This window comes from Molossus molossus, unplaced genomic scaffold (genome assembly GCF_014108415.1).
Source record: "Molossus molossus isolate mMolMol1 unplaced genomic scaffold, mMolMol1.p scaffold_m16_p_1, whole genome shotgun sequence".
Lineage (NCBI taxonomy): Eukaryota > Metazoa > Chordata > Mammalia > Chiroptera > Molossidae > Molossus > Molossus molossus.
The window spans coordinates 141,591,294-141,603,350 of record NW_023425344.1 but is presented as its reverse complement, the minus strand read 5'-3'; the positions used below and the strand labels follow the sequence as shown (position 1 = coordinate 141,603,350).

At 42.1% G+C, this 12,057-nt stretch overlaps 3 protein-coding genes across 4 annotated transcripts in view; 1 reads left to right on the top strand and 2 right to left on the bottom strand.

Moving 5' to 3' along the window:
- Positions 1 to 412: 412 nt before the first annotated feature.
- On the bottom strand, positions 413 to 2,933 carry MGAT2 (alpha-1,6-mannosyl-glycoprotein 2-beta-N-acetylglucosaminyltransferase). The gene is made up of 2 exons (XM_036254321.1): positions 2,807 to 2,933; positions 413 to 2,517 (listed from the first exon to the last, which is right to left on the bottom strand). The coding sequence occupies exon 2, from the start codon at positions 2,458 to 2,460 to the stop codon at positions 1,120 to 1,122; it is 1,341 nt and encodes a 446-aa protein (XP_036110214.1). The 5' UTR covers positions 2,461 to 2,517; positions 2,807 to 2,933; the 3' UTR covers positions 413 to 1,119.
- A 122-nt stretch (positions 2,934 to 3,055) lies between these two features.
- RPL36AL (ribosomal protein L36a like) lies at positions 3,056 to 4,256 on the top strand. The gene is made up of 2 exons (XM_036254336.1): positions 3,056 to 3,145; positions 3,817 to 4,256. Exon 2 carries the CDS (start codon positions 3,846 to 3,848, stop codon positions 4,164 to 4,166), a length of 321 nt encoding a protein of 106 aa, XP_036110229.1. The 5' UTR covers positions 3,056 to 3,145; positions 3,817 to 3,845; the 3' UTR covers positions 4,167 to 4,256.
- Positions 4,257 to 7,478: 3,222 nt separating this feature from the next.
- Positions 7,479 to 12,057, bottom strand: part of LRR1 (leucine rich repeat protein 1) — a 29,341-nt gene continuing 24,762 nt past the window's right edge. The window contains exon 3 of one of the 2 annotated variants that reach the window (XM_036269710.1): positions 7,479 to 7,911. In XM_036269710.1, the coding sequence (XP_036125603.1) occupies positions 7,753 to 7,911 (159 nt within the window). In that variant the 3' untranslated portion in view covers positions 7,479 to 7,752. The remainder of the gene's footprint in view (positions 7,912 to 12,057) is intronic. The other variant, XM_036269715.1, reaches the window with a different exon arrangement.

The window sequence follows — 12,057 nt, the reverse complement described above, 5'->3', positions numbered from 1 at the left end:
TAGAGAGGAAGGGACAGGGAGAGAGAAAGAAACATCGATGAGAGAGAACATCGACTGGCCGCCTCCTGCATGCCCCCAAGGATCAGGCCCACAACCTGGGTTTGTGCTCTGACTGGGAATCAAACCTGCGATCTCTTGGTGCATGGGTTGACGCTCAACCACTAAACCACACTGGCCAGGCTACACAGCAGCTTTGTATTATTCATTATCTATGCCTGACTAATTTCTTCCAAAGGGAATGCACTGTCAAGAGCTGTGTTTTCTTTATTTCAAACTCAGTTATATAATGTACAAATAGTGAATATGAAGATGCAATGCTAACTTTAAAACTTGTAGAATGTCTTTACTGAATTTTGGTGTAAAGAGTGAACAAAATTTATTCTGCAAAATTATTAGGAACCCTTTTATGCAAAATTGAGTATTTTATTTTGGCAGCACTAAAAGAAAAAAAAGAAACAAAAACCACTGTTTTTCTATATTGAGGTGAAAACAGTGTTAAAATTTTCTTATCAATCAAACACATTCCAAAGAAAGTATGTTCTATGAAGGTTCCAAAGCACAGGCAAATCTTAACACAATAATACAGGAATCTGTAATACTGAAATTCATTCTGTTTTGACAGAGTGTTTAACAAACATAACTTTTGAATTATAAAACCAGTGAAGCAATCTCTTCCTAGTAACTCTGGAGAGTGAAACTGGGCTTGTTCCATTAATACTTAACAATTTCATTGTAATACTTTTTACTGCTATGACAATTTTAAATAAATTTTGCTGTACTTAAAATGTTTTGAAAGTGGAAAAGTATACAAAGTTCCAGGTAAAAAGATTAATAGATGCAATTTAAATAAAATTTTCCCTTTTCTCACAGTAATGATTATTACCTTTAGCAGATATAGAGTGAGCTTTAAAACCCAACTCCAAAATGAAAATTTGTGTTTTAAATCTTAATCAGACATAAAATGAAAAGATTACTATACTTGGACACCTTTTACAATAAGTTGTTTTGTTTTTTTGTATTAAAGCAGAAACCAGTCCCTTAACTCTTACTCAATTGTCCTGTTTGGACAAATATCAAAAATAGAAGACTGTCACTTTTAGCCTCTGTAATTGTGACTTTTCACTGCAGTCTTCTATAACTTTTACAGAGTTCATGGTCTCTAATATCTCCCCACCCTCCATTTTTCCTAGGTGGGGAAATGGGTGCCATAAACTTCTCACTGATAGTTAGAGTTTCTGGAAACAAGTACAGTTTGTTACTATTTAAGAGTGATTCAATTTGGGCACTCTGGGTGGATGGTTTACAGGTTTTCTTGTGGTGCATACCACAGTCTCCAGCATGAAAAATCCTAGGTACCTGAGGAACCAGCACTTTCCAGAATTTTGGAAGACAAGATACAGTCAAATACTGAAGAGTCCAGTCCCAGTTATAATCATCATAAGTGCAGAAAGTGTCTGTGCAGTCGATCAGCTTCTGATATGCATCCCGGGTCAAGGCTAGACCCATATTGTGCTCTGTGGATTTCCAAGTTTTCACATCTACCTTGTCAGCAATGCCAGAGAAACTTCGACTGGCAGTATAGGTTCCCAGGGAGAGAACATCACAGTCGGGACACTCTTGCTGCTTTAATTTCCACATCTTTTTGAAAACATGGTAAAAGTCGGGGGCTAAGTAGTGATCCTCCTCTAGGAAAAGCATGAGGCCAGCATAGTCTCGAAGAACTTTGACCCTTTCCCATACAAAATGCAGCTTCCACCACCAATGGTGTTTGGTTTGGGAGAATTTGGCCTCTCTATAATGGCCAAAGGAGTCAGGATACTCAGCATTAATGCATCCCATTTTCAGAGCAGCATTCTTTTCCAGATCTCTGGGGCAATCTCTGGGGTCACTGCCCGGAAACTCGTTGGGGTACAACTGAATGCTGAAAGGAAAGAATACCTGCAGAACAGGGCAGAAATCCACCCCAGCGATCAGCTGATTGATCTCTGTCGACCAGAAGTCATGGCTAAAGATGACGAGGACGTTGTCAATGCCCTGGGCTTTTCGAAGTGAGTCCAGAAGCAGTTTGAGGTAATCGGGCCGGTTATGTACCTGGACCACCAGCACTAGCTCTCGGGGGGGCCAGGAGCCGGCCTTATCTACATTCCTCAGCGTTTGATCAAAGTTCAGCTGGTATACCAGGGACCGGTACCGCAGCGTCAGGTTGTCCGCCTCTGGCTGCGGGGCCGCTGCGACCAGCGGAGCCGCTGACTCGTTGGAGACCCGGCGGATACCTATGGACACGGCGGGCTGGTCCCCGCTCCGGCCACCCGCACCCCGCGCGGGCTCGGCGTCCAGCAGCGGCGGGGCGAGGGCCTCGTTCTTCCTTTGTCGCCCATTGCTGCTCCAAAGGACGAAGCCGCAGGCGGCCACCACGAGCGTCAGGATCAGCACCTTCCGCTTGTAGATGCGGAACCTCATGGTCTCCAGGGCCGGGAGCGCTGGCAGGCGCACGGTGCGGAAAGGAGCTAGCGGCTTCTGCACAGAAGGGGCGGGCGGGCAGCGGTCGTCGCGTTGGCCTGTAGCGGTCGGAACTGGCCCCGCGGCTGCCCTCGCTAACTCATCCCGGGCCCCAGGCGTCCTGGGGCCCGAAGGCGCTCAGCTTCCCCGTGCCGCCCAGGCTCCACACATCCTCGCCTGGCAGCTGCAGCTCGAGCAGCGGCCCCGCCGCTAGGGGCCGGGGCTCGGGGTCGCCTCAGTCCTCTCCATTCAACACCGGTCCCGGAAAAAGCCCCGCCACGGCCCCACCGCACCCCAGCTTCGTTACCTGCGCCTCCAGCGGCCCTGCGTCTTCATGCTTACGCGGGTCCCAGACGACGAAGACCGAACAACGAAACCTCAACCCACTCCAGCAGCCTCAGCTCTGACAACCAGCGACTGGCCCGCGGAGCGCCGCGGCCTTCGGGCCCACACCCCTCCGACCCGCCCCTCGGGCCATTGGTTGGTTCTTCCACGACGCGTTCGGAGGCGCCCGGCCGTCGCTGCCCTCTGTCTATTGGCCCGTGGCACTGTCGCTCAAGGCTCGGTTCCTGCTTCCGCTTCTTTCCTCCATTTCCTGTTGGGCGCGAGCTGAGCCAGGCGAGGCGTGTGGACTCTGCGTTTCCCGGTGAGCCAAGATCAAGCCTTTAGGGGAGCCCCCTGTGCACAGAAACCGGGGATAGACTAGGCCCTGGTAGGAAAGGGAGGGCGAGACCCGCTGCCTTGGCCAGATAGAGTTCACGAGCGGGCTTCTTCTCAGGAAAGGGGCTCACGCGTGGCGCGGCTGGGCTGGGAGGCACTTGTTAAGGACACGTCAGCCTTCGGGCCGGCTGATGTGACGGTGCGCGGTGCTTCGGAGGGGAAATGTGAAACCGGACTCCTGCCTGCGGTTCTCCGGGAAGGAACGGGGGCGGGCCCTAGCAGTAGCTACTCTACGCACATAGAACCGAGCATGCCCAGGAGCTGAAACAGGAGGAGGGTTTGAGGAGTCGGAAAGAAACTCTAGCCTTGGCCCTCTCTGTGGACAAAGATTAACTGAACACCACTACGCTCTTCTTTTGAGCAGCCACCGTAAATTAAGCCCTCACTTTATACAGGGAACCCTGTGCTGCTGCTCTTGCTGTTTTTAGGGAGCCTCATTCTAAAAGTACTGCCATTATTTAAGCATTCCAAAAAGGTGTGCACTTTTATGTGCGTTTACTCATGGAAAATTCGTTGGATTTACACGTTACTGATTATGTTATGTCATTACTCTTCAAAATGTTTAACAGCTGCTGTGTTTTAAATGTCTCACCACAGTTTTCATCGCTGTAAACAGTTCTGCCAAGATGGTCAATGTGCCTAAAACCCGAAGGACTTTCTGTAAGAAGTGTGGAAAGCATCAGCCTCACAAAGTGACCCAGTATAAGAAAGGCAAGGATTCCCTGTATGCCCAGGGGAAGAGGCGCTATGATCGGAAGCAGAGTGGCTACGGAGGGCAGACAAAGCCGATTTTCCGAAAGAAAGCTAAAACCACAAAGAAGATTGTGCTGAGGCTTGAATGTGTTGAGCCTAACTGCAGATCCAAGAGGATGCTGGCCATTAAGAGATGCAAACATTTTGAACTGGGAGGAGATAAGAAGAGAAAGGGCCAAGTGATCCAGTTCTAAGCTTTGGGCTTCTTGTTTTATGTTTGAGAGGAAAATGTCGAAGCTGTAGAAAAATTCCCTGTATGAAAATAAATACAGTGATATTCTTACTCATATCTTTTGGCATTTTTTTTGAAATATAAAAAGCATTGCATACTCAGTGTGGTTCTAAATTAAGGAAATAAGAATAAATTTGTAAGTGAATCATCTCAAATTAGTAAACTTAGTTCCACAAGAACTGGGATTTTGTATTTATATGTAAAGACAGAGTCCCTTCTCAAACAACTAGGTTACAGAGCTAAATCATAGCAGGGAAAATATCGATACTTTACTTACTTTTTTTCTGATCAACTTCAAATATGTTGGGTGAATTCATAATCATGATTGATGAGCTGCTGGGAAAGCTCTCAATCAGATTTTGAAAAACAAATGAAGAGGACAAGCTAAACTTGTGTATAGCAGACTGAGTGGAGCAAAGGATCCAAGTGGGGATTAAAAGCTGACTATAAATTACTGTCTAGCAGGGACCACTAGCCACATAACTGCTACTTAAATTTAAAAGGCATTTCCTCAATTATACTAGCTGTATTTAGTTCTCACCAGCCACATAGCTAGTAATATTGCCCATATTTTTGGACCGCACTGTTTTAGAACATGGTCTCTCGAATGTAAGGTAGGAGTTAAAAATTGACTTCCACCTAAACTTCTGAAGCTAGTAAAAAAAAGTGCATGGTAGCATATACTCTTTTTTATAACTTACAATAGAAGTTATGGGAATGTGGTCTCATAACTAATAGCTACACTAATTGGAATGACCCACAATTTTAAAACTTATGAATTATTTCTGGAATTTTTCCATTTAATATTTTTAGATCACCACTGACCACTAGTAACTAAACCACAGATAAGGAGACTATGTACTCTGGTAAATACTCAAATGTTGTAACGTCTTGACTATTGGGAGGGTTGAGGAGGTATGCAGTCATGATGGAAGTTAGAAACTAAAGAAGTGAGCCTAGCCCTGGCCAGTTTGGCTCAGAGGTTAGAGTGTTGGCCTGAGGTCCAGAGAGGCCTGGGTTCGGTTCCCACTAAGGGCATGTATCTCAGTTGCAGTTTGTCTCCAGCCCTGGTTGGGTCGTGCAGGTGGCAGCTACTCAATGTGTCCCTTTCACATCGATGTTTATCTCTCTCTCTTCCACTCTTACCTGAACAAAAAATGAAAAAAGTGTCCTCGGGTGAGGATAAAAAAAAAGTGAGCCTAGCCCTGGCCAGTTTGGCTCAGCGGTTGGAGCCTCGGCCTGTGGACCAGAGAGTCCCGGGTTCGGATCCCGCTAGGGACACGTACCAAAAAAGTGAGCCTAGTCATTACCTATGAAAGGCAAGGAAGTAACAAGTTGAGTATCAAATGCAAGGAAAAACTGGGAAAGATACGGGTTATGAGAAGAGGGCAAGGAACTCTACTTTTTTGTATATGAATTTTAAGTCAGCTAATGTTCTTTACATGGGATGATTTGTAAATGAGTTAAGACAGGCAAAGGACTAGGAGTAACATATGGTTAACACTTATTCCCAACACTATATCTGCAATTGTCAGTGAAAAAAATAATTGTTTTTCTACAAGAATATAGAAGTCAGACATGCACAATTTTTTTTTTTTTTTGAGGATTAGATGACTTTCATGTGCACCAGTGTTGGCACAGTGGGGTTATCTCCAAAGGCTGGGCCCAGGCACAAATTTTAAGTGTGCCATAGAACAATTTAAAAAACAATGATTTTTTTTTTTTTTTAAATCTTCACCCTAAGATGTTTTTATTGATTTTAGAGAAAGAAAGAAACATTGATGTGAGAGATACATTGATCAGTTTCCCCAGATGTATGAACCAGCAACCTGGGTATGTGCCCTGACCAGAAACTGAACCTGCAACCTTTTGGTGTATAGGATGACACTCCAATCAACTGCGCCACCCAGCCAGGGCTAAAGAACCATGTTTTAATGTGGTTTTATATTTATGGGCAATCCCTCACCAATTTAGATACTTAATCTCAGAACCCTTGGTTTTAGAGACCAAAGTGAATTAACTTTAGAAGGCAGTATGAAGCTTGGGCCTAAAATCTCTTATCTGGGGTCTTGGTACTTCCCCCCTAGGGTGATCTGTGAGGATTAAATAAAATACTGCATATAAAACAACTGGAACAATGTAGGTATCGGATAAATTGCAGCTCTTTTTATTTAAGGCATGTATGCGTTATATATAATTTTTAAAATGAAAACGAGAAATAATATACAGAGATTTTTCAGGAAGATTTAATCACTAGCATTACATATTTAAGGTCACCCAAAGAATTACTCCTCTGGATCCATGCTTTGTCTTTCAAAGAATCAGCTCTGAGAAAAAACTGCTTTGGAGTTCATATACATAAAAAGTTTTAATAAAAACTTAAAACAGTATTTGCTCAAGAATATTTGTATTTTCAGGGGGGAAAAAAGTGCCCCAAATAAATACTTGAGGAAGACAAAGGAGGTTACATAAGAAATAGCCTTATATAGACTCCACCTCTAACTCGTAAGCACAAAGCAGCGATAACACTGGAGAGGGTTTTCTCCAGTAACTTTTACTCTTTACCCTTCTTTGTTCTGAGAAACCAGTATGAGACTATTACAATGATCTAGGAGGGAAGTTAATTTAAGAAGGGCAGAGGAATGAACAGAAGAAACAGTTCTACTGATTCGATTTTCCAGATTGTTTCAAGTTGGTTCCTTTTCTATTCCTTCTGCCCTAGTTCAAACCCTCCTCATCCTTTAGCTGGTGTATTGCCACCACTTTTTAAATTTAAAAAACTTAAACATATTAAGTAACTAAAATAATAAACAAAAAAAGAACCCTCCAATAATACACGATGTCAGTAAAAAATAGCCATTTTCTGCTCTCACCCAACCAAAATCTTATTCGAGTCCTAAAAATTAAAAAAATATAGTACAACAAAGATTATGTGATTAACATTATGAAACTTAAAAAAGCTTGAAGTCTTTCCCAAAGCAACTCCGACTTTATGCTCGGTGAAATGTAAAATTCCATGTGTAGAATATACCTAAAAATAAAAAAGGTGGTATGCTTAAAAACTTACACAAAAGTAGACCATATTAATTCTCCAAAGAATATTTTCTGCCTATAAAGACTCGATTTCTTTAATTGAAAGAAGAAAGTTCATAAGAAAATTCTATGACCAGAGTGATTGGGATAACTATATGCTTGAAAGATAATCCTACAATCTATTCTGGTAACACTAGGCTAAAATCAATACAAGTGCAAAAAACATAAAAGTTAACCCGACAAAAAGATTAATTAGGTTTTAATAAAATTAAGATTTTACAGTCAAATTATTGAAAATGTTAGAGTAACACACATTCTTCCCCTCAAGCATGTATACAAAAAAGCTTCCCTTTTTCCACTTGAACACTGTTAAACCATAAATGAATCCCAAACTGATTTGTAAGTCAACAATGTCTTTTTGTGGTATCATCTATTACTTTAACATATCACAGGAATTTACGTAACAGGACAGAGAACAGAAATAAGAGATAACAGGTGCTTCAGTGCCACCCATGTTATCTACTAAGACCACAGTATGAGCAACAGAGTGTAGATTCATGGTAGTTATTCCCTGAATGAAACAGCTTAGGCAGAATCTTCCACAAACACAGGTTTTTGCAGTATCCAAATCTTTGCAAAGATGGAAAGGAATGATATGTGAGCCATATGGAATCCTATTGGAAAAAGAAAAGTTTAAAAATATTTTAAAATATGTTACTAGATTCAGAACTTCATGTATTAGAATATGAATTATTAAGCAGTGACTTACACCTATGAAAAATTAAAATAATTAAATGACACAGTATATTGTTTTATCTTACAAACTGGGCAATGGGGAAAATATTTAAAAAACAGCATATTGTAAACCAACGATCTATACCACTCTATAAAGTATCTTTTAGCACTACCACTTAATAGCATAATCCACTGAATAGAATGAGTCATCTGTCCTTTATATAATTATACTGTATAACTAGTGTAACATGAAAAGTTAAATATATAGTTCTGTCATACAATTCTCATGATGGTAATAGGAGAGTTAAGGAGTTCTACCTGTGAAGAAACTTAAATAAATCCACATACTCTCCTAGGCATCAATTATTCAAAGGGAAATTTTAAACTGTGTGAAACAAATTTAAAACATGTTGTTTGGGGCATTAGTTTTACTTTACTGGCTAAGCAAGTAAGGCTACCCTCACCTTGCTTAAATCACTCACCCGCCTGCTTAAAACTTCAGTGGTGCCCAAAGCACTTAAAATCAAGTCTAAGTCCGCCCTGGCCGGTTTGGCTCAGCGGTTAGAGCGTTGGCCTGCGGTCCGGAGAGACCCGGGTTCGGTTCCCGCTAAGGGCGCGTACCTTGGTTGCAGTTTGACCCCGGCCCTGGTTGGGTCGTGTGGGTGGCAACCACTCGATGTGTCGCTTTCACGTCGATGTTTCTCTCTCTCTCTCTCTCTCTCTCCCTCCCACTCTATCTGAACAAAATATCGAAAAATGTCCTCGGGTGAGGAAAAAATCAAGTCTAAGTCCAACAGTCTTTTGTGATTGCCTGCCCAATGCCCAACTCTTCCCCCTAAATACAACCATGTTCCAGGCACTTAGTCTCACACCGCTTTAAAAAAAAAAAAAAGTTTTTATTGATTTTTTTAGAGAGAGAGAGGAAGGGAGATAAGAGACATCAACGTGAGAGAGAAGCATCAATTGGCTGCCTCCTGCATGCCCCCCACTGGGCATCGAGCCCACAACCCGGGCATGTGCCCTGACCATAAATCGAATCGGGACCTCTCACTCCATGGGACAAAGCTCAATCTACTGAGCCACCAGGCACACTGCTGTTTCTATATGCTGACACACATTAGGTGTTCAGATCTTTTACAACACATAAACAAAACCTACTCTTATTTAAAATGGAGTTTAAAATCCTTTTAGAACCCTGGCTGGTTTGGCTCAGCAGTTAGAGCATCAGCACGTGGACCAAAGAGTCTTAGGTTTGATTTCAGTCAAGGCACATACCTTGGTTGTAGTTCGGTCCCCTGCCCTGGTCAGGGTCATGTGGGAGGCAACCAATCGATGTGTCTCTCTCTCATCAATGTTTTTCTCTCTCTCTCACTGCCCCTACCGCTCTATCTGAATATAAATGGAAAAATATCCTCAGGCAAGGATTTAAAAAATAACAATAATTTAAAAAATGGTAATAATAAAATAAAATCCTTTCAGAAAAGCCTGAAAAGATACACATCAAATCAAAAACAGCGGTCTACTTTTGTAAGGGATTTGGAATTGGCCTTGTTTGTACATTTTTTCACATGTACTTACTTGTTCCTTGTGCAAGTAATAATTAAAAATTATTTTTCTCTTTACTGATTTTTAGACAGAGAGGAAAGGAGAGAGAGAGAAACATTGATAAGAGAGAACATCGATTGGCTGCCTTCTGCATACTCCCTCTTTGGGGATCAAGCCCACAACCAGGGCATGTGCCCTGACCAGGAATCGAACCAGCGACCGCTAGGTGCATGGGTTGATGCTCAACCACTGAGCCACACCAGCCAGGTGCAAGTAATTTTTTAATTCTGAGAATATTTCAAGTCTTTTTTTTTTTTTGTATGTGCCCCTAGCGGGAACCGAACCCAGGACTCTCTGGTCCACAAGCCAATGCTCCAACTGCTGAGTCAAACCGGCCAGGGCAGTAATAATTTTTTAATAACTGTGCCAGGAAATGTCTATCACATATTTACATTAATCTCTTCCAGGCTATTGGTTATAGTCTAAGGAAAAAGCCAACAGTTAAAAACTGTATTATCGCCCTGGCCGGTTTGGCTCAGCGGTTAGAGCGTCGGCCTGCGGTCCGGAGAGACCCGGGTTCGGTTCCCGCTAAGGGCACGTACTTCGGTTGCAGTTTGTCCCCGGCCCTGGTTGGTCGTGTGGGTGGCAGCCACTCGATGTGTCCCTTCACATCGATGTTTCTCTCTCTCTCTCTCCCTTCCTCTCTCTCCCTTCAACTCTATCTGTACAAAAAATGGAAAAATATCCTCGGGTGAGGATAAAAAAAAAAACAAAACTGTATTATCTATCTAACATAATTTAAATTTCTACATATTTTTCAAATATACTTTAACTTTATATTTATAACAAGTAGTTAGAACAATTTACCAAGAGATAGATAATAGGTATTATTCTCATGGCTTTGGGTTTATATTCTTTTTTTTTTTTTTTAATCCTCACCTGAGGATATTTTTCCATTTTTTGTACAGATAGAGTGGGAGGGAGAGAGGGGACGGGGGAGAGAGAGAGAAACATCGATGTGAAGGGACACATCGAGTGGCTGCCACCCGCACGACCAACCAGGGCCGGGGACAAACTGCAACCGAAGTACGTGCCCTTAGCGGGAACCGAACCCGGGTCTCTCCGGACCGCAGGCCGACGCTCTAACCGCTGAGCCAAACTGGCCAGGGCGGGTTTATATTCTTTTTAAAACATAACTGAAAACATGCAAAATTATACTTTAGTAAAGGTTAGAGCCACTTTACAAGAACCACTATTAACAGAGGTCAAGTTTAAAATACTATATGCTAAATCATTTAGCACTAACAAATTATTTTTCTGACATCACATTTTGATCATCTATTTTTTCCTTCCAACTCTGCACTTTTCCATGTTGGATGTCAGTCTGTATTTTTTAAATCATTTAGCCAATTAGCTATGGTCTTTTAAAAAATTGGAAATCATTTGTATTACTTCTTATTTGGATATAATCTTCAAATTTGAATAAATTATACACACATACACATGTCTCAGAGAATGCCCAGAATGAGCTCAGGAGCAATTCATTATCAAAAGACACCATTTAGGGTTACCTCAAATCAGTGGTCTTATTCCTGAGCCATCAGTATCAGCTCTGGAGATTTAAAAAATATGTAAGTAACAGATAATAGGGGCCCATCTCCAGTGACTCTAAACTAGTTGGTCTGAGGGAGAATCTAAGCATCTATATTTCTCATCTATATTACTTAAGAGTTCCTCCACAGCTAATGATAACATTGATTTTTATTGCCAGATAAGCCAATTTCATATATTTATTATAAGTAATATATGTAAATGTTAAATATTTATTGAGATCTATTATGAACCAGGCACTGTTCTAGGCACTTACATGTATTGTCATTTAGCAGGTAATTTTTAATTCCTAATTAAGAGTCAATGCCTTAAACCAGTGGTTCTCAAAGTGTAGTCCCTAACCAGCTGTATCAGCATCTCCTTAGAATGCAACTTCTTCAGCCCCACTCCAAATTTAGTGAACAAAAATCCAGCAATTCTGCTTTAATAACCATTTATTTCAACAACCATGATTCTGATGCACTCTCAAATTTTAAGAATCTTGAAAACAACAATAAGTCCTGCCCTGGCCGGTTTGGCTCAGCGGTTAGAGCGTCAGCCTGCGGTCCGGAGAGACCCAGGTTCGGTTCCCGCTAAGGGCATGTACTTCGGTTGCAGTTTGTCCCTGGCCCTGGTTGGTCGTGCGGGTGGCAGCCACTCGATGTGTCCCTTTCACGTGGATGTTTCTCTCTCTCTCTCTCTCTCTCTCTCTCTCTTCCTCTCTCTCCCTCCCACTCTATCTGTACAAAAAATGGAAAAATGTCCTCCGGTGAGGATTAAAAAAGAAAACAATAGTAAGTCCTTAGTTACTTTAGAGACTGACTATTCAAAGTGTGATTCATGGATTAGTAGCCTCAGTAGCCTCAGCCTCACCAAAAAGCTTGTTTGAAATGCAGCACCCCCACCCTAGACCTCTGAAACAATCCTCTAACAAGACTCCCAGGTGAGTT

Bases quoted from the DNA above. Each gene is read 5' to 3' on its own strand.
- MGAT2 (XM_036254321.1), bottom strand. From the start codon at position 2,460: ATGAGGTTCCGCATCTACAAGCGGAAGGTGCTGATCCTGACGCTCGTG.
- RPL36AL (XM_036254336.1), top strand. From the start codon at position 3,846: ATGGTCAATGTGCCTAAAACCCGAAGGACTTTCTGTAAGAAGTGTGGA.